This window comes from Mus caroli, chromosome 10 (genome assembly GCF_900094665.2).
Source record: "Mus caroli chromosome 10, CAROLI_EIJ_v1.1, whole genome shotgun sequence".
Lineage (NCBI taxonomy): Eukaryota > Metazoa > Chordata > Mammalia > Rodentia > Muridae > Mus > Mus caroli.
Genome location: NC_034579.1, coordinates 87,896,011 through 87,918,856, shown reverse-complemented (window position 1 = coordinate 87,918,856; position 22,846 = coordinate 87,896,011). Strand labels below are relative to the sequence as shown.

The following is a 22,846-nucleotide window of genomic DNA, read 5'->3' as shown; positions in this document are numbered from 1 at the left end:
CTATATGAGTCCCTGTCTTTAAAAAGGATTAGACTGAAATGTGAAGAATACACAGATTAAACAAACAATTACCCAAGAATTAGAACATCTTGCAAGATGGTTTTAGTAGACACCTTTTAATACCAGCACTTGGGAGGCACAGGCAGGTAGATCTTTTGAGTTCAAGGCTAGCCTAGTCTACAAAGTGAGTTCCAAAAACATCCAGGGCTACATAAAGAAATCCTATCTCAAAAAACCAAAGGGGGAGTGGGGTGCGGAAGGAAATAGGACATCTCCAATAACCTCCTCCATATAGAGCCACACCAGAGGTCCTGAGCCAGGCTGCCACGTGGTGTTTGTGTCTCTCCATGCAGCTTCCCAATGTCTGGCTAAGGTTGGAATGCGGCCTGCCCTTATCAACCAGCCATGGAAGTCGGGGAAGGTCATGAAACACAAACAGGGCCCCTGGGGCTATTTCCTAGAACTGGGAACTTTACTTCAGACCCCCCACTGCCACCCCCCCCNCCGCCCCAGAGATCTATGTCAGTCACCCTCCCTCATGTGTGAGCTTCTACTTTGCAGGGGATGAATGACGACGTAAATGCACAAGACACTGCTAGGTCAAGCAATTTTAATCAAGTTCATGGTCAGCTGCTAGGATGGTCCTGCACTAGCCTGGAAGTGCAGGAACAGTCTTCGCTGCTGTCACTTGTAAGGTGTCGAAGGTGGGACCCATTCATGAATCTTCTTTCTAGTGGTGGAATAAGGAACGTATTGCTCTGGAGTGGCAGAGACATTGAATTTATGGTTTGTCCAGATGAATTTACGAGCAGTCGGTGGATTAGTCGTCGGAGGGTCGTCAGTCATGCAGTGAAGCCAGCGGTGCCTGAAGAGGAGAAATCTGAGTTATGGTCAAAGTCAGACTGCAGCAGAGTTCATAGAATCCCTGCCCAGATGGTCACTCAGCACTGCTGGCTCCCCCATCACTGTTACTAAGTCTCTAACTGAAGGCAGGCACCCAGCACCCCCTGGCTCCCCCCATCACTGTTACTAAGTCTCTAACTGAAGGCAGGCACTCAGCACCCGCTGGCTCCCCCCATCACTGTTACTAAGTCTCTAACTGAAGGCAGGCACTCAGCACCCGCTGGCTCCCCCCATCACTGTTACTCAGTCTCTAACTGAAGGCAGGCACCCAGCACCTGCTGGCTCCCCCATCACTGTTACTAAGTCTCTAACTGAAGGCAGGCACTCAGCACCCGCTGGCTCCCCCCATCACTGTTACTAAGTCTCTCACTGAAGGCAGGCACCCAGCACCTGCTGGCTCCCCCCATCACTGTTACTAAGTCTCTAACTGAAGGCAGGCACTCAGCACCTGCTAGCTCTCCCTCATCATCCTTACTAAGTCTCTCTAATTTAAGGCACCATCCTTTTTCAGTTACACCATTATTTTATGTATTACAAATACAGAGAAAACTGCTGTTGAATTATAACACAGTGTGTGTATACCATGGATCCTGACTAGATGTAAAGATGTTACTCTAGAGTCGATTATAAAGAGTGTAAGTCAGTGTGAGAACTTATGCGCAGGCTACTCTGCCTCACAAAGCCTCAGTCTGAAATTCATGAAGGTCCTGCTGGAGAAAATGCTTTCTACACAGTTCAAGCTGGAGGCTGAACACCACAGAAAAAAATAACTTGTATTAAAAACACTAAATTGTGGGACTGGGGACTTAGCTGGGTGCAAGAACACTTGCCTAGTTCTCTAGCCCTGTGTGTGTGTGTGTGTGTGTGTGTGTGTGCGTGTGGGCGGTGCTCCACAGGCTGAAGGACGCTTGAGCTCAGGAGTCCAGGCTAGCCCGGGTAACACAGGAGTCCTGGCCAGCCTGGGCAACATGAGACCCTATCTGTTATAGTAAGCAAACCACACATTTACTATTCAAATGAGACTGATGAAAACACAGTTATAACAACACAACTATGTAAGTGTTACAATGTTGCTCAAAATACTCTACATTCTTCTTTTAGAATGAACTGCCCTAGCACACAAGAAAACCAGTCAATACTGGATAACAAGAACTAGTTGTTACCTTTAGAAAATTAAAAGGAGTATAGTCATCCTGTTGTTTTGCCATTGTCTTTACTTTCTTAGACAATTCTCAAGAGACATAATATGTCATTATTGAAGGTACTGAGGCTCAGAAGGCAGTGTAAAATAAGGAGGGTTCTGAAAGTGTCCACATGTTAATGGAGTAAGAATACAATTTCCATCCAGAGTGAAGGGTGATCTTAGGAATAGAGGGAGGGTGGGGTCGGAACAACCCTGTAAAACAAACTGAACAACAGCTTCCCAGTTACTCAGGAGGCTAGAAATTAACATGGCCATGGCGGTTGTTGGTCATCCTACAGTAGTGAGGCGGAAGTAGGAGGATGAATTCCAGACTAGTCTGGGCTACGATAACAAAACCCTGTCTCAAACAAACAAACAGATACATAAAACCATAGCTTGAAATTCCTAAGTACTTTGGATTCAAAGGATATCTAATTAAATTTCAAGCAGGGCAGAGACACGGGTGAGCGGGTAAAGGTGCTTACTACCTCGCTGACAGCCTGAGTTCAATGCCTGGAACCCACACAGGGAAAGGAGAGACTGACTCCTCAGACCATGAGCAGCCTCAGCAAGCATAGCATACATGTACGTACACACACACACCCTTTAAAAACCTGGCTCAACATGGAGTAGAAATGGAAGAGCCCAGTAATAAGAAAGCACTCCAACTTTAAGAGACAAAGCAGCAGCAGGAAGCCAAGTAGAAAATTTACATGGGGAGAGGAAGGAGAGGGAGAAGCTGTCACATCAGATCTCTCAAGACCCAGGAGCCCCCTAAGAAGAGAAAAAGCCACAGCACTAGAACTGCAGCTCCAGAGAAGAGAAGAGAAAAAGGTTTTACTTCAACAAGCAAACAGGAAGCTGAGCACATTGCTAGGTAGGACCGGCTGCCAGCAGTGACTTATGGCTCAGATGAGCAGCTGGCCAAACACAGTAGAAAGGAAGGAAGGAAGGAAGGGAGGGAGGGAGGGAGGAAGGAAGGAAGGAAGGAAGGAAGGAAGGAAGGAAGGAGAAGTCTGTACAAGCTGGATTGGTTCTATCATACATCCTCTAGAGCAGTGGCTCTCAACCTCTCTAATGTGGTGACCCTTTAATACAGGTCCTCATGTGCTGATTCCCCCCAATCATAACATTATTTTTGTTTGCTATTTTAACTGTAATTTTGCTACTGTTGTGAATCTTAATATAAATATCTGTGTATTCTGATAGTCTTAGGTGACCTCTGCAAAAGGGTTGTTCAACCCCAAAAGAGGTCACAACCTTCAGTTGAGAACCAAGGTACTAAAGGCAACAGGATTACTCCAGTTACTGGGACCCACAAGCTGGGACCAGTTAACAAAAATCTGGAAAGCCTTCCAGCTGCTGGTTGTGTGACAGGCTCTGTCAGTACTAAGAAGAGAGATGAGCTGTCACAGCAAGCCTGTTACATTCCAAAGGGTTTATGGGAGTTTAAGACACGGGGCAAAGAGTTGACTTTTACCTCACCGAGTCTAAGTGATAAACAAAACCTTTTTTCAATTAATTGCTTTCGAGACTGCTGAAGGTTAAAGTGATATTTATGAAACCACAGTCCAAAGCTTGCAAATGCCTGTTTGCTTACTTAAGTGAGAAATTGAAGAGTTCACAGAAAATGCAAGAAAAATCATTTTTATTGTAACTTATAAAATCTGAAATCCTTGCAAGGATATGGGTAAGCATCAGGAAATAAGTAAGCAGCGGTCAGCGGGATGTGAGGTGCGCACCTTTGTCCCAGCACTGGGGAGGCAGGGACAGGGGCAGAGAGGGGCAGGGGGGGGGCAGAGAGAGAGGGGCAGAGAGGGGCAGAGGCAGAGGCAGAGGAGGCAGAGAGGCAGAGAGGCAGAGAGGCAGAGGCAGATGGAGCTCTATGATTTTGAGGCCAGCCTGGTCTACAGAGTGTGACCCTGTCAAAAAAACAAAACTCAAAACAAGCACGCACGCGCGCACGTACACACACACAGTAATTGTTTCAACAGGATACAAAGAAATAAGCTGTTTATAGCCTGCCAGGCTAATAACGCAAGCCTTTTAAATAAAAGGGGGAAGTGGTTACCTTTTAGATTTCTACATCAAAATATTTTACTTGCAAAGTATTTTAAATTATTGGTCACACTGAATGACTTATAGATGCCGACGTTCTAAGAGACTTGTCTACAAAATTAGTGACTGGTGTTACCTAAACAGTAAAAGAATCTTGGCAGAGTCCCTAAAACCACAAATAAGGATACTGGAAAAAAGTGGAATAGTTACAAAACCAAAAAGAGAATTTTTATGAAAAGGTATAACATTAGGGAAAAATCAATAGTTAAATGTTCTGGTGTATCAACAGAATTGGAAAAAAAAGATATTAGATAATGATTACTTCCATCCTGCCCACCCCACGGGGTTTAAACCTCAAACACGGTTTTACAGGACAGCGCACTGCAAGCGTGATAGCACAGGCAGGCGTTACTACTTCTCAATCTCCTGAGTTACGTCCTCAGTCGGGTCTGTCAGAGTTTGATGATGTCATTCTAAATCAGCTGCACGGCCACCCAAGGCAACTATGGACGCTGGGAAAGGCCAGGAAGACTGTCATTAGCAGATATCAAATGTTAAGTCACAAACAGAAAGTACAGAGACCGGCAAAGAAGCACAGCAGACAGGAAGACTCCAGCCACGGCAGGCGCAAGTCAACCAAAGGAAGGGCTGCCTTGTCACATCATTAGGGAAAGCAAGAGTCTCGACACACTGCTAAGATGAATTTGTTTAAAAAAGGAAATTAAGATAGATTTCCCATTATACATTTAAAAATTCACTCCAGATAGAGTCAAAGTGCTTAGAAATACCAAGAGATAATTAACCTTCTAAAACAAGTATTTGAGAGATGATACCCATCTAAAGTGTCTCAGCAAATGTAGTTTATTTAAAATACTCACTGGAACCATAAGGTGTGTAAGTCACATGGACTTTGACAGAAATACAAAAGCGTCTTCCAAACTGTGTAGGCCATGTGTGCTCTACTTAGTCCTCTTCCTGTAGACCTCTGCCTCAAGGAAAGAGGACACCTGAGCCAAATGCTGTCTATGTACAGGATGTTTGTCACAGCTTTAGTTATAGCAGTGAGAAAATGGAATGAACAAAGCCAAGAGTAAAAGGGAATTCTTAAGTTATGCACGATGAAGCCACTAGACTAAACTCTCACTATAAATTACAGTATAGATGATCACTTGATAAACCATTTGCCATATTTTAAGGTTTAAAAGCAGGTTGTTTGGTTAATTTTTAAAACAATCCTTAGACAGCATTTATAAATCATGGGCATTGTTCTAAACATTAAAAAAAAAACATTAATCCACTGGATAATTAATTAATTAATTGGAGAGTATACCTCCACTTTGATTAGTGGGAGATCTAGAGCACAGACGTGTTACATGGTTTGTCCAGGGCGGCAGAGCATTATTATCCAGACAGAGTGATTATCCAAACAGGGAAACTCAGTTCCTCGAGCACCCCCTCCCCCCCAGGCAGCTCACATCTGCTGTCACCCCAGCAGGAGGGATCTGACCCTCCCTCTGTTCTGGCTTCTGTAGGCACCATACACATGGCTGGCTATCTGGCTGTCAGGCAAACACCCACCCACACCCCTAAAAATGACATTTTGGACTTGGATTCATGGGTCAGTGGCTAAGAGAGCTCATTATTTTGAAGAGGAAGCAGGTTTGGTTCCCAGCGCCAATGTGGTGGGTTTAACACCAGTTCAGGTGCTCTCTTCTGGCCTCAGCCAGCACCTGTGTGCATCTGGAGCACACAAACTCATGTATGCACAAATGCACATAAAAATGAATAAAATTAAAAATTTAAATATGTTAAAGAGTAAAGCCAAAAGGTTCTATGTACATAGCAAAGGAGATCAGAATGACAGGTTATCAAAATATTATTAGTTATTGTTTCCATCTGGTAGGACAATATGCTGTTTATTTCCTTTGTTATTTTCTGAAGCAAACATATTACTTAATAAGAAAAAAAGAAGCATATTAAAAAGACATACCGTTTATCAAACCAATTTGGGAAATGGTTTATAAATCCTACCCAAGTCTTCTGACATGACTCTGAAATTATAAATAGATTCTAATGACTTCCAGCTCATTTCATCTCACTTATGGTACCATTTAAACGGCATCACTTCCTTTAAAGCACTCAGATGTTTTAGTGGTAGACAGATAGTTTCTCTCAGTCTGCCTTAATGAATGCTTTCCTAGGCCATTTCCACAATGCAATGCCTTTCATTATCGGTCACACAGAAATGTTGAAAGTATCTATTTATGAAGTATACTATTTGTAATATATCCAGAATATGTCACAGTCATGATAACCTATGAAAATCTACAACAAAGATTTTTTTTTAAATTCTGGACATTGGCAATAAGAACAGCTCTTTGTTTTAAAAGAATAACCCTAGGTTATTTCTAAACCCCAGGTATAGAAAATTCCATTAACCTTTCTTTGAAAATATAAGAATCCCGTTTGGATTCCTGTAACCCCAGCACGGGGCTTGCAGGCAGAAGGGTTACTAGTCCAGTGCCAGCTTTGTACTGCATAGCAAGCTTGAGACCAACCTGGCTCCATGAAACTTTGTATCAAAAACAAAATCAAAGCAGAGCTGGCGGTACACACTGTCACCCCAGCATTTAGGGGGCTGAAGCAGGAGGATGATGGTGAGTGGGTGGCCAGCCTTGGCTACATAACAGACCCAGTATTTTTTTAAATAAGAAATGGTAGGAAAAAAAACCCTAATCATTCAGTCTATAGTTTCTTAGAAGATAATCTTTTCGTATGATTTTCTACTCTGAAAACAAACATTAAGGGGGACCTATTTTGAGCAAGGTGTAGTGGTACGAGCATTTATCCCAGGACTGGGAGCAGCGGCAGTGGTGGGTGATCTCTGTCAGGTTGCTCCAGGCCAGGTGGAGGAGTCCTGGAGAGATGGCTCAGCCGGTGACAGCGCCTCTTGCTGCTGCAGAGGATCCCATCCTGTACCCAGCACCTACATGGAGGTTTATCACTGTCTGTAACTCCGGGGAATACCGCATCCTCTCCTAGCCTCTAAGTTAGAAGGTGCACTTACATACATGCAGGCAGATCAGTTATACATGTAAAATAAAAATAATTTAAAAAGACACAAAGAGGTGCCATTTTTGCATTAAGTACTTAAATGATCATTATATCTAAACATAGTGATTGCTTCAAAGAAAATATATCTATCTTCATTCGACAGACATTTATCTATAAGCTACTATGTGCTAGGAAGCTTTGTAGGACAGTATTTGAAGAATCAGACAAGAAATTAAAAATGGACAATAAGCTGGGCGTGGTGGCGCACGCCTTTAATCCCAGCACTCGGGAGGCAGAGGCAGGTGTATTTTTGAGTTTGAGGCCAGCCGGGTCTACAGAGTGAGTTCCAGGACAGCCAGGGCTACACAGAGAAACCCTGTCTTAGAAAACAAACAAACAAACAAAAAAACCAAAAAACCAAAACCAAAACCAAAAAACCTCACAATAAATGCTAAGCATTTACCTAAGAATTTCATGATTTCATTTTTGTTTTTTTAACTATAAAAAACTCACTCTGAGTGAGGCAGCCCAGACCCAGACATACAAATCTGGCCGTTGCATATATATCACGGCTTCCAGTTTGGCGTTTTTATGGGAGTGCAAACAAGTGGGTCTCTGTGTCTGTGTCTTGGGCTCTTTTCCTTCTCTTTGTTCGTCTTGCCCTATTCTGATGTGTTAGTTTCTGTTTTATCTTATTCTATTTTATTATTATACTTTAGAAGTCTGTTTGTTTTCTAATGAGAGACAGAAAGGGGGTGGTCAGGGAGGAGCTGGGAGGAGAGAGAAGGGAAACTGTAATCAGGATACACTATATGAGGGGAAAAAATCCATTTTCAATAAAAGGGAAAATGAAAACAAAGATGCTGGGCAGAGGCATGGGTCAGTGGGGATGGCAGGGAGGGAGCTCGGGCCTCATCCCTCCAGGGCAGCATGGGATGCCAGAGCATGTGAGCTATGGCAGCCTACACCAACAGCTCACATGGAGTTGTGCTCACAGTTTAAGAACATGACAGTCAGAGGCACAGGGAAATGGAGGAGGACCATGCTCAGGGCTGGAATGCACAGAGATCATAGGAGCCTTATGGACCAAGTGAGGAGATGGGACCTGTCTTCTCACTATGAAAAGAACACAGAAGGCCCAGCATGCGGTTGCAGAAAAAGAAAAGAGGGGACTGGGGTGGAGCTCCGTGAGTGCTTGTCTCTCATACACAAGCTCCCAGGTTTGACTCTGAAAATTCAATTAAAATAATGAGCAAAACCTCCCAATATAACACAGAAGCACAGTAGTGGAACAGGAGTGAAGCTGACTAACCCTCAGTGGGACAGTCCCGGACTGGCACACACAGGCCCGAAATGCAATCCTCAGCCCAGGAAATAACCCAAACCCAAACCAACCACTAATACCTCACAAGGCAGGCAGCGGCAGCTGTCAAGAATGCAGCCAGACCATTTCGGCTGTTGTTACCTGTGGCTTGGATTTGAGTAGAAGTCTCTGGTAGCAGTTTGCCATGTTCAGAGAGAAGCAGCAGGGCTGCAGAGAAGGCTCAGCTGGTGAGGCCTTGCCAGAAAGCCTGAGGCCCAAGTGGGATCTTAAAATGCACATAAAGACGGAAGGAGAGAACCAACTTCACCAGTTTGTACTCCTTGTAACACACACCCAGCCCCTACCTCACAGCACCCCAGTGTATACAAATAATAATGAACCCAATTTTAAAAAGAGAGCAGGGGAGGGGGTACAAAACGGTGGGTGGACATGTTATTTATCAATGACACAAGTATGAAAACAGAACAGTTAATGATGAGGGCGACACATTAATAATAGTTTAAAAGGAAGCAAGGCAGGAAAAAGTAGTTGGCAGATCTTAGATGAGTTGAAATGACCCTTAAGTTCTGGCTTGAGTAATAAGAACTGCCTATGTGATCAGAGCAGTGACTTGACACCCGATTCACTGGGCATTTGAAGGATTGGGGAAAATTAAATATATTAAATTTATAGATGTAACCTAACTAAAATGCTTAACATAATGTAATGAACTAAATTTGTAAATAGATATAACTGTTTAGGAGAATTTAATCCTTTCCATTAGTTTATCAAACATTCATCAAGGAACAAAAGAAAATGATTATTCTTTATTTTTATGCAGAAAGTATTCAATTTACTAATCTTGTTATTCTGCTTATGAGCTAAGCCTCGAGGCTTAAGAAGAACTACAGTTTAAGATTTACAGCTGCAATAAATGGGATGTTAATTTTAAATACAAATTGCCATTGTACAACAGCCCCCAGCTAGTGGAACACTGACTAACAGGCAGAATGTTGCTGAGACGCAGGAAGTGTCTGTGAATGGGGGAGGAAACCGCAAATTACTTGCATATGTCACAAATACAAATGCTTATTATTTATAACCACAATGTTCTTCTACAGAGGATGTGACAGTAAACTAACATCTCTTCTCTCCACCGGGATTCTTAGGGGACAGAGGTAGCAGCTACCCAGGAGGCTGAAGCAGGAGGATCCCCTGAACCTACCAGTTCAGATCCAAACTGGGCAACACAACATGACCTCATCTCTCAAAAAGAACACATTCCTTTTCTATAAAAGCCGACCTATATCCGGGGACCAGGTGAGGGGAATCCTAAGGGTGTCCGTTCAAAAGCCAAGGAATTCAGAGTGTATTTCTGGTTGCACTGTGTGCCTCTGGATTGCCAAGGTTTCTTTAACAGTCACACCTCACAATCAGGCTTTGCTTTGTTTTGTGTCTTTGTGGAGTTCCAGAATGAAGTCAGGGCTCTGTGCAGGGAACACGAATGCTCTACCCCGAGCCATCCCCCACTACTTACATCTCCTTCTCCCAGCCCGCCCACCTGTCTGACTATCTTTATGTCTTCTATAATCCCCATCTCCCTGGTACAAGGCACTCTGCAGCCCAGGCTGGTGGTATTTAGTGCAGGCCAGCCTTCAACTCCTGATTCTTCTTCTTTTCCACCTCCCTACTACTGAGCATACAGACACGGACCACCACAACCCACTGCATCTTTTCTACGTCTGTGAACGGCCTCACTCAGTGCCCTGATCCAATGAAGCACTCTTGACTTTCCTCTGTCCACCCCACCTCCTCCACACAAACCTTTCTATGACTTTGTTCTTTAAAAACAATAAAAACAAAAAAACTAGAACACAGGCCAACAGGAGGGAGGGAAGGTGAGAAAGGGTGGGATGGAGAGAGGAAGGGAGAGAGAGAGAGAGAGAGAGAGAGAGATTTCAGTATACAAGGAGACATGAGTGCTCTACACTGAGGAAAAAGACATGTTTGCTAAAAATGAACAGAAGGTGCCACCAAGTGGAGGCATGGCATACATGCTGCAGAGAAAAATCCAAGCAAGCCATCAAACTACAATTTTTAAGCAAGTCAGGGTTCCAACACGTCAAATCAAAAACAGTAAATCTACTTCTACTGATACAAGAGAGAACAATGACTTTATCCTACTTGCATGAAATAACCCAGCATTCCACTTCTCCACACTCAGTAACACTCCAACCCTGCCAAGTTTTACGTAGCTACTCATGATTCACTTGGTCTTTATGTCAGCAACTCTATGCTCAGACTAAGAGCTAGGGAATGATGGGTAATTTAACGATAAAAGTGAGGAGAGATAAAAGTGGTATAAAATATGTAGCATTTACTTAAGTAATACTTTGAGATTATTCTATATAAGCATTTAAACTAATACAAATACTAAGACATTTTAATCTTAGTAAAGAATTGTAGAATTGTATGGTATGACTCTGCCAGGTTGTACTCATCAGGTGCTGTAAACTCCTGGAGGGCACGTGTGTTTCCCTTCTCACAGGGACACAGCGCCAGTGCCTCAGATGAATAGCAGTTGAAAGTCTTTGAGCAGAGTACTGTGCGGGATAACAGACAGTAACATTTTACTTTCAAGGCCCATGCAGCCCAGTGCCCTTCCAAGACATCCGCCACACTGACACACACACATCCCTTCTGCATGTCCATGGGTGGACCTAGTGGCCATACCGGCTACTGGCAGACTGAAAGGAACAAAGCAAAGACAGGATCCATAAAGTGAACTTGCCACCCCACAAGATTAGGGAAGAGTAAGGGAAACTGACAAGATGACTCAAGATCTCTGATTCTAACGAAATTCACTAATGCCTCGGAAGAAAACCTGTCCCCAGGTGACATTACTCAGCTGCTGAGCAAGCTGCAAGACTGTCACAGGCCTCAGTGGCACCTGCTGACTCAGAGCGGAGGACAGAGCCACCACCTGCAGCTGGGCAGCCTCACAGGTTCCTCTCACTGCGAGCTCTGCAGTCGGTCATGCAGCTGACAGCTCACTCAACCATCCAGGAGCTGGGCTCCCTTACTCCCCAGACGACACAGCACACACTCAAGGGAGATGAGCGTCGTATCCAGCAGGTGCAGGAGCTGGCCTGGGATTAAAAGCTTCTTGCTCCTCGACAGCCAACATCTCTACAGACATAGGCTCAGTGCCAGAACTGCCATTCCCACAGGGAACACACCATTCCAAGCACACCTGAAGAGCAGGCATTTATGATCCCCCCCCCAGTCATATGCAACTTACCAATCAGAGCTAAATTCCTAACAGTCCAGACAGTATATTCTTACCTGGTCTCCAAAGCAGCAAGCAAGGCGTGGCACGGAAGGTCGTCTTCTTTTAAATTACACAGTACACTAGCTAAAATTAAAATCCCTGGGAATTCCTGTGTCTAGCATCATTCTCTATCCTGACTGCCGATGAGTGTTCTCAGCTGTCACTCTCCAGACCCAACTGTGTCTACAAAAGAGAACTCCTGACTACCAAGCCTTCTCTGTCTTTCCTACCTTGGTAACTCTACTTCCAGTAACCCAGATCAAAGACCTCAAAATAAAAGACACAACAACAACAAAATTTTAAAATGAGCAAATGATCAGAACAGACTTTTGTTGTTGTTGTTTGAGACAAAGTCTTGCAACATAGTATAGGCTGGCCTGGAACTTTCTATGCTTCTCTCAGCCTATGGAACACTAGAACTACAGATATGCATCACCACATACCAGCTCCTTAGTGAACATTTCTTTTTCCCTTTAATTTAAAAGTTTTACCTATGTCTTAATTTTGTTTCCAGTGAGAAAGCAACCTAGGGGCAAGAGGGCTGACTTGCCTCACTGCTCCAGGCCTCTTCTCTGGATCTGCCCCCTTGGGCAATGCACATTGTTGGGGGGTTGGTGGGGGGGACTAGTTGCTTACTCCTAACAAGCCTGGCTTCTACCTAGAGAGGACTTGTTTTCTCTCCAACTGTTGGCTCTTAGGTCTTGAGTTATTCCTGTGTAAAAGGACCCCCATCACTGTGGCAGTGTAGCCTTCCCAAGCAAAGCCTACAGCTCTGGGAAGGCCTGGGTCAGAGGTGCTCAGGGGAAACACCCACCTGCTAACCAAGAGTGCGAGCCACTGTTTGCCATGTTAGGCTGCTTGGTAACTGGTGCTCCGTGACTGGCAGCTACTACAACCCTAAGATGCGGCTTGTAGTACTGGCTGCTGCTCTAGCAGTTACTGCCGCCTCCCAGACAACTAATATGCACAGCAGCTTCCCCGAGGCATTAGCCTAAAGCCCCACCATCTTCCCTGAATCTACATAGCAACCAGAGTACAAAAGCCATGAAGTGAGGCCACACTGAGAAGAAAACTATGACAGTTTTATAGATATGTATGAGAATACCACAGTGAAACTCACTGCTCTATATGTTAACTTTTTTTTTTTGTTTTTTAAAGGTGGGCCCAAGCTGGCACCCAGCTCAGCAAGGTTAGTCAGAAAATTCATGCTAAGAGGGGTGCCCTTAAGAACAGAGCAACCGCGTGTGGGTGTTGGGGGCAGGGAGGAAGTTCACATGGGAGGGAGGAAGTTCTATGGGACTGGCACAGAAGCACTCGCTTACTTCCATACCAAGAATTACCCAGCAGGTAGAGTGAGGAAAAGACAACGATGTGGACTGTGGAGATGGGACTGTAACGTGTGGTATTAGGCAGGGAACAAGATGAGGAATATAAAACCACTAAAGGAATGTCCTGAGATAGTGCGGGTTCCGAAGCACGATAAGGAAAGTGACAGTGAGTCACAAGAAGCCTTCTGGTCTTCATAGTCTTGTGTATGAAAAAATTAAGCGTCCACGATGCTGGCCTCTAGTCCATATGCAGCAGTATGTTCCCAAACTAGATATACCCTAATTTATAATAAGTTATTGCTGAAAGTTACTAGCCATCTTGAGTCACTTTGCTGTTGAAGTCTTGTCTCTTCTGTAGGGACTCTACCTCTAGCCTGGCAATGTCTCGTCCTTTTCCTCTGTCTGTGTACAGGCACATGAACATGTATGCTGGTGCATGTGCCCATGGCAGTACATGTGGAGACCAGAAGTTGATATAAAGCTTTATCTTAACTTCTGAGATAGGGTCTCACTGAACCTGAGCTACGCTGGCTGGCCAGCAGTCTCTGGGACTTTCTTGACTCTGAGTTCCCATGCTGGGAAGATGGGGCAGCCACACACTGGGCTTCCTGAGTATGATCCAAACTCGGCTCCTCAGGCTCGTACAAGGAGTACTTTATCCATCTGGCCATCTCTCTAGCTCCTGGCATTTTCTTAAAAGAACACAAAAAATGACACCAAAGTTTGCCATGTCATTGAGTCCTCCATAAGGAATGTTCACGTAGTATCTGGTTCTGTTTGATAGTATTTACCCTCGGAAGACCCATCCCTCTCAAACCATGCTGCCACAGTATCAACTACGTTGATGAAAAACCTATTATCTTTTGCTATTATCTCAGCAATGTTCACAGCATCATCACCAGGACACACTATCTCAAAAGACCCCCCTCTTTCTCAACCCATAAGCATCTCTGTATCCAGGAACACTTTAGAATGGAGTCACAGCAGCATCCCAGGCTCTACCTCTAATTCTAGTCTCTTGCTTGCTGGACCACACCTTTAGTTCCGGCTCCCTCTGGGGTCCTGAACCCCTCAAGGCCACTCATGAGGGCTGGGGTCATGCTGATGATTGACAACCTCCCATGACTCATAACTGTTCTCAGCCATTCCGAATGGAGACTCCTTCCTAGGTTCTCAATGAACTGCTCCTGTCCATCAGAGGAATCTTGGGTGTAGTAGCTATAACTACTGGATATATTGTGTAAATAATGTCTTGAAAGTCAGATTACTCCTTGATCCTTGATGAGGGATGTGTGTTGGTGGGACTGTAAGCATTAATTTCCTTGTCCATCTCCCTCGGAGCATTCAGTAAGTGTTGTCAGTCAGTGGCAATACTGGGAAGGATCTTTTCTTGTGAGCAGTTAGCCTCCACAGCGACAAAAGTCAGTCAGTTGTACACAGCAGTGCTGCTGCCTCTGCTCTGGCATTCCACTCACAGACCACAGGTATTAGCACAATTCCTCAGAGCGCAGGGTTTTGGAACAGCAAACAGCACTGACTTGAACCTGACGCCATCAGCTGCATTAGCCTTGACAAAGGGAGCCACCCTTTGAACCCTGAGGCCAGGCATTGATGTCTCACTCAACCCCAGCTATGAAAGTCCTGTGTAGAGGAATCTTTTTCCAATATCAGGCTGGCTCATCCATACTGAAACTCTCACTTGGCACAGCCAACTTCACCAGTGATTTCAGCTGCATGTCCTAGATAATTTGCTGCAGCTTCTACGCTGGTACCTGCTGTGTCACAAGTGACTGTTACATCACAGAAATGCCTTCTTTCCTTAAACTTCATAAACCAACCCCCGCTGGCTTTCAACATTTTCCCCCTGGCTTCCTCATCTCTCTCTGCCTTTGCAGGAAGAGTGAAGAGTCAAGGACTTCGTCTTACACAGTGCCATGGCTGGACTGAGACGACTGAAGCTTTGCCTGTATCAGCCTAAGTCAGCTTGGCTCTCCTAAGGTTCTCAGTTACTATGTATCCGCTTTCAATTCCCTTCAATACCTTTCCCTTGAATTCACCTCTTAGCTAACTGGCTCAAGAGGCCTAGCTCACAGCCTGTCTGAGGAATACACCCTCCTCATTACACTCCAGCCTTTTAGACTGACTTTCAATGGATTTCCAACTACTGTCCTGTAGGCTTCAGGTCCATTCAAGTTTTATCATCTAGCAAAACTACTACAGCAGACAGGTCTGATCTCAAGGCTTGACGACATGCTCTAATCAATCTCCCAGCACAGAGATCATTGGCTTATTCCCCTTAAAGCATCCAAGCAAGCCAGGAGGCGCCACCTCCAAGCCACTGCTGCTTACCACCAAGAAGAACCGGTAACTTCCTGCAAAAGTACTGTGCTCCCGGCGAGCCCAAGTACTGGCCAGGTGACGGCTACTTAACGAGGAACAGATGTTGGAAGCTTGTTTCCCTTGCCCAACAGCATTTTTGAAAACTGCATGCCCAATCACACAGCCTATTTAATTTTAGTAAAATAAATGACTAGGTATATGAATAAAAGGTAAACTCAAATCTGTAATCTTAGTACTCTGAAAGCTGAGCCAGGAGGATTACCACGAGCTCCAGCCCAGCCTAGGTTACAGAATGAACCCTGTTCAAAAAGTAAAAAAAGAATCTTAGTTGTATCACCCAGATTGTAAAGTGCTTGGGCCAGATGTGCCTACTGTACTAGGCTGTGCAGACATAGATCATTTCCATCACAATGGAACATTTTACTGGGTATACTTAAATGGCTACAAAAAGTTAATATTAGAAAACCAAGAACCGACACAATGAAATACAAATAAATACACTCCTTTAGAAAATTACTATCTGGAAAGCTTTGGTGGGATTCTCACTGAGTGGCAAAGCAGAGTGGGGCTGTGGCTCTCCTGGCAGAGTCTGCATTGCCAGCTCACGGCAGGCCCCAGCACTCCCTGTCTCACCGTGCATTTCACCCACTAACACCACATTCCTGGTTTCCAGAAGGCTTTAGAATTAAAGAGTGTACTGTGCAGTTACCCCAGTTCCTCTTCAACAGCCGCCGCTCCCCTAACTGTGCTAGCGACCAGGTTCAACTGAAATAGAACATCACAGCTACTGATGCTCTGCATTGGTTCCTAGGGTTTTATTTACTGCTGCTTGTTTCCCAAGACTAGGAACTGAAAGGAAGGCCTCGTGCTGGGTGAGCGCTCGGCCAGTTGAGCCACCTCCCAGCCTCCTGCCCAGGCTGCTGCTGTTCCTTGCCACAACGTCCTAAGCAGACAGGATTCCAAGCTCACACAAGCAACTTCTAGCTGTGTTTTCAGTTTCTGAATTTCCTTAAATGAAAACTTCTAGTTCAACTGATATGGACTTTCAGAGTTTGTTATTTCAAGAATCGGGGGGGGGGGGGGGGGGGGGGAGAATAAAAGATATAAATACTTGGGCTCTAAAATACTCTATATCAATTTGCTTAAGTGACAGCATTTAATATTTTGTTCTGGTTTCAAAACACGTATATTTTGAAAGCCAAGGTTTTAGAGACTTGAGGCTATCGTTATATATGAGAAAACCAAGTCCTAAAGAAGTAGGGAGAAATGCCTGAAGGCAAAGTGCCAGGGACATGCAGGGCCAGATTTCTGTGTGTCTTCCCCTTCACTCACATAGGTGGTATGGTGGCACGCTGTGTTCCCCCGATTACCACACCATCATTCTCTCTCTCTCTCTCTCTCTCTCTCTCTCTCTCTCTCTCTCACACACACACACACACACACACACAATGTCATTTAACATGCCTTCAGGCTGAACAGGGGCAGCACTTTCTGTTTCACTGCACAGAAGACAGAAGTGAGAAGGATTTCTAAGATCAGGTCTCAGGACCATGAGGCTTCTGCTTGTTTTTTCTCGAGCTTGCACCTGAAGAACCACAGGTGTGAAGGCATTTCGACTACAGCCTCAGCCACTAGCATCACTGCTGCCTGCTTAGTGAACATGTCTTCAGATGAGTCTAGGATTCTGAGGCCCCAGACCTCGCAGGGCAGAGACTGCCATCTTGCTTTGCTTAGAGCCCCTGACTCCCAGAGTATGAGAAAAGAGTGATTGTGTCTCAAGCCACGGCAGCTGTAGAGTAACTTATGACCCCTGCGACCTGAAGCAGACTCTCTCACTGTGAGTACCTTTCCTCTACTGTTAAGTGAATACTGCCTGTCCTATGCCCACTTAGCTTACCACTCAGGAGGCACCATGCTTCCATCCACATCCCAGAATGTGTTTTTTCCGTTCATCTCGGTGGTGTAGATGACCCATCGGTGGCGGCCTGAGTGGGAGGAGGGAGAAGATAGTTTCTGAAGCGTACGCACATAAAACCGGAAAGACTGTATTATTTTGTTCTAACATAACAGTGTGTCCGAGGGATGACATCCTGCTGTACCATGAAGCCAGCTGCATCACAGAGCAGGGATGGAGCTGGGGTTGGGCTCACAACCTTTTCACAGTGGAGAACCCTCGCTTCTCCCCGACGTCTGACCCAGAATGAACACGAAGAGGCATGCTTGGCCCCATCTGCTCAGGGAATTCCCAGAAAAGAAAGTTCTCCAGGAACCAGAGCAAAAACATACTCACAACAGCACACATTAATTCTGGGTTTCTAAATAAACTGCATTCATAAAGGAACACTGTGGTCCTTTGGAAATATTTGAGTTTTATATAACGGTGACTATTATAAATGGTGGTTAGTTAAGAGGACAGTTCACGGCATCAAAACACTATGGCTGCCTTACTATTTATCAGCTCTCTGTGAAATGAGCTGGGTGACCTACCTACTATTTCCAAAACTGTTCCCAAGGTGGAAAGAGAACTAGTCCCGAAAGTGCTTACCTCGAAAACACAAGGACTGGAGCTTGATCCCCAGAGCTCACATTAAATGAAAATAAATAGATGGATGCCAGGCATGGCAGTGGGTATGTAACACCAACTCAGGCAGAGGCAGGTGGATCCTAGGGCAAACTGGCTGGGCCAGCCCAGCCTACTTGATGAATTCCAGGCCAGTGGAAGGAAAAAAGGTGAAGTGAATGGGACATGAGACACAATACCCAAGGTTGTCCTCTGGCCTACACACCCACACAGTCCACATACTACACACACACACTACACATATACACTCAACATTGTGTACACGTTACACTACACAGATCACATATTACACACATACACCAATATTGTACACACATACTACACATAGCACATACTACATACACATCACATATTGAACACAAACATGTAGTACCCAACGTAGTACACACACACACATACTATACATACCATATACTACATACACACATACCTCCAACATAGTATACAAATACACACACAAACACACACGCAAACACATACACCCCAAAAGCACTCATAGACTCATTGACAGGACAGCTGAATTCCAGAGCAGACTGAGTGGCACAGAAAACACATATCACAGAAAAACAGAAGAATGTATAACTAAACATGAACTGCAATCCAATAGGTCAGTTATACACAAGTCATCTGCAATTTCAATTCAAGGAGACCTGATGTCTCCATGGACAGCAGGCAGGCATGTGGCATATGGACATACACACAGGCAAAACCCATAAAATAAAATAATTAATATTATACAAATAAAATAAATAAATAAATTTTATGTTGAAAGTTCATGTTCACACTTGACAACTCCACTTCTAGGAATTTGTTTTTAGACTATGTATTTATTTTAAAAAATTCTTTAAAAAAATTTTATGTGTTTTGCCTGAGTATATGTACGTATGTACACCCCATGTGTGCCTGGTACCCTTGGAGGCCAGAAGAGGGCATCAGATTCCCCTGGAACTGGAGTTACAGAGAGCTGTGAGCTGCCAGGTGGGTGCTATGAACTGAACCCAAGGCCTCTGCAAGAGTAGCCGAGCTCTTAATCGCAGAGTTGTCTCTCTGGCCCTCATTCAAGCCTTTAAAACATGCATAAGTTGCAGTATTAAAATACAAGTAGGGAGCCAGGCGTGGTGGCGCACGCCTTTAATCCCAGCACTCGGGAGGCAGAGGCAGGCGGATTTCTGAGTTCGAGGCCAGCCTGGTCTACAAAGTGAGTTCCAGGACAGCCAGGGCTATACAGAGAAACCCTGTCTCGAAAAAAAAAAAAAAAAATACAAGTAAAATTGCAGGTACCAGTGAGATGGTCACAGGTAAAGGGGCTTGTGGCCAAGTGTGAGGGCCTGAGTTCAATCCCTGCATCCTATACTGTGGAAGGAGAGAACTGACTCCCACATGTTGTTCTCTGACACACGTGCACCCCGGCACTCAAACACCTAAGTACATGTGATTAAAACCTTTTAGAAAAAAATAATAATAAAGTCACAACAGAAGGTACTTCCTACGTTCTCTCCTTTTCTTTTTATCCCTGAACCTAGGATCTTGGGCACATAAGGACAGTTCCCGGTCGCCGAACCACTTAATATTCTCACCTCAGCTTTCACTCTTTACTTTATATGACAAATTTTAATATTTTCAATACTATCTATCATTCTAACAATTAGCAAAAATAAAGATACTTATATTTTACTGTGAGAACAGAAGAAAGAAGAGGGAGAAGGAAAGTTACTTTAATTCCTAACAACAAAATACTGAGTAGAAAGAATATCTCCTTGGGGCTCTGTTGCCATTTCTGTCATATGATCAAGACTCTTTGGCGAAGACATTTCCTCAAGGTTTGGCTGCGTCATCTATGAAAACCTGTTTTGGAGGTTTTGCTTGATAGGGTTTCTATGCAGTCCAGGCTATCCTGGCTAGCCTCGGACCTTTGGCAATTCTCTTGCCTCTGCCTTCAGAGTACTGGGACCACAGGAGCCACGATGCCCCGGCTCAGATTATTAAAATCTGACCAAAGCTTAAAGTTCTGTGGTTTGTGTTTAAAATGTTATGGTTGGCTGGGTGGTGGTGGCGCACGCCTTTAAATCCCAGCGCTTGGGAGGCAGAGGCAGGTGGATTTCTGAGTTCGAGGCCAGCCTGGTCTACAGAGTGAGTTCCAGGACAGCCAGGGCTAAACAGGGAAACCCTGTCTCAAAACAAACAAACAAACAAAAAATGTTATGGTTACAGAATAAGACACAAACGTCTGGGGCACCAACTTGCAGCCACGTAAGTCTGGCTTACATACCTCTACAGAATAGTATGAGGTGATAGATGGCTTGGCTTCTTCACCTGAAAGATGAGGTCTGGGGTCGTTGAAGGGTGTACTTCAGGTCACTATGTATGGTGGCAGGTGCCTAAACTGGCTGAGCCATCTCCTTTGCCCACGTTTTAAATTTCCTATTGAGTTTTCCTTTCCAAGTCACTTAGTATCTGTTCATGCATGATGTCAAAACTAAACTCTGAATCCTAACCCCATCCATTTATACACACACACACAAATCTACTGGGCTGGAGAGATGGCTCAGCGGTTAAGAGCACTGACTGCTCTTCCAGAGGTCCTGAGTTCAAACCCCAGCAACCACATGGTGGCTCACAACCATCTGTAACAAGATCTGACACCCTCTTCAGGGGTGTCTGAAGACAGCTACAGTGTACTTACATATAATAATAAAATAAATCTTAAAAAAAAAAAGAAAAAGAAAATACTGCACTCACCAAAAAATTGCTTGTTGTCTTCGTAGTATTTATTTCCATATTTGTCTTCTCCCACCAGTGTACCAATCCTTATATCATTTGCCCTTTAAGTACACAGGGGAAAAAAAGGCATCTCAGAATGATTCACTGTTCAAGACAAACCCAGAAACAGACCGTACCACCGACTGTTTCTGCATCGACCACAAGAACGAGATGCTACGGGGGATGCTCGCTGCTTGTACACCTCTAGCCTCAGGCTAGAGGCTCTTGCCACTCAACGCTCACGAATTAACTTTCTGGCAAAGAGTTCTGGAGTCTCCTGTGTTGTCCCAGCAGCATGCAGACAGGTGGGGGGTGGGGTGGGGGGAATCAACCAAACAACTGATGTGCTTAGATTGCAACTAAAACACTACTTTCCAGCCACGGCCCACGTATGTAGATACGTGCACCCTGAGACACTAAGTTAGCAAAACCTTCAGGCAGTCAAAGTACTTCATCATCTTCGTATTACGAGTGTCCCCTGGATTATTCAGTGGTTCCCTGGATTTGCTGCGATTTATGGGGCTAATCGGGACTGGCATGATCGCCGCCTTCAACTTCTTACTGTACACAGTGCAGAGGAAAACTTGCCCAAGGTCACCGTGGGGGGTAGAGGGGTTGCTATGCTAAGCCTCATTACACTACCCAGGACTGGGGCCCGGAGCATCCCGGCTAACCTAGCCCCTGCGTCACAGCTCCGTCACTAGGGGCTGAGCAGGGCCCAGAGACGTCTCAGTCCAAGGAACTCAACTCTGGGACTGAACTTGTCCTTGACCGGATCCGTGGACCTCCAAAGTGATCTAATCTGAGCTCCTTTCCAGGAAAGCAGCCAGCGGAGGTGCATCCCCAGAGACCCAGGGTCTAGCCCTGGCCTCCTACCTGAAGAAAACCCGTAAGAGACCCCGCAGGCCGCCGTGGCCGGTGACCTGCTGCACGCCGCGCTTCAGGACCTCCACCAGCTCCATTCTCATCTGCATGGTCCGCCCCTTCCGTGTTGCGGGTAAAACCCGCCGGGCGGAAGACGAGATACTCAAGAGCAAGGCGCCGCCGCTTGAAGGTTCCTGCTCGTCAACCGGCCGCGGAGGTAGTTCTGCGCAGGCGCAGAGCTGGAGCTCGCGCAGGGAGGATTATCTGGGGTTTTCCTGCACAGGTTGGTGTCTTCCTAAAGGTGAAATTAATGTTTTCGGAGGCTGTACCCAGAAAGTGAAGCAAAGCTTTCCAAGATGGGAGTTTCTCCTGTCGAAATAAGTTTCTTCCTCCAGACAACGATGGCACACATTCCAAAAATTCCTGATAGCACTAGAAGCTAAGAAATGCATTACTGACCCCACAGCGGTATTGTACATTTAAGACAGAGTGCGTATGATTTTGAATTCATTAAGCGTCGGTGTGCTGGTAGATGAGTAATGAAGAATTGCAAAGAATAAGATTAAGTAAAATACCTGAAGGATTTGTTATTTTATTGTTGCAAGGTGTAAGCACAGACGACACTATGTGGACTTCATCACAGAGTTAGTGCTTTACAAAATAATAAAATAAATAAACAATACTGGCAAACCCCTAACCATTAAAAAAAGAAAAGAAAAGAAAAGAAAAGAAAAGAAAAGAAAAGAAAAGAAAAGAAAGAAGAAACTAGGATTAATAAAATTAAAGATTAAAAATAGTTAAGTGTCAAGTAGACAAGGCTGGCCAGATTGCAAACCTCGGGAATACGCCTGCCTCCACATCCCTGGAACTGAGTCTACAAAGGTGCCACCATACCCTCATTTTCTACATGGGCTCTGAGATGTAACTTATTTTCTCACGCTTGCAAGGTAGGCTGGGATCAAACCCAGGTCCTTGGCAAGAGCAGCTAATATTCTTAATTTTATTTTTAAAATATTTTGCGTTGTTTGTATATTGTTTCCAAGCCCTGTGTGTCTTTGCATATTCCTCAAAATATGTATGTTTTTTGATGACTAGAATGCAGGGGAGTCACAGGAGACTTCTGATAGCAGGATAGAAGGCA

The 22,846-nt window shown here is 44.8% G+C and overlaps 1 protein-coding gene across 1 annotated transcript; it reads right to left on the bottom strand.

Annotated features, from left to right (window-relative positions):
* Positions 1 to 593: 593 nt before the first annotated feature.
* Ndufa12 (NADH:ubiquinone oxidoreductase subunit A12) lies at positions 594 to 21,914 on the bottom strand. The gene is made up of 4 exons (XM_021174516.2): positions 21,718 to 21,914; positions 20,821 to 20,903; positions 17,398 to 17,485; positions 594 to 865 (listed from the first exon to the last, which is right to left on the bottom strand). The coding sequence occupies exons 1-4, from the start codon at positions 21,813 to 21,815 to the stop codon at positions 685 to 687; spliced, it is 450 nt and encodes a 149-aa protein (XP_021030175.1). The 5' UTR covers positions 21,816 to 21,914; the 3' UTR covers positions 594 to 684.
* Between the last annotated feature and the right edge of the window lie 932 nt (positions 21,915 to 22,846).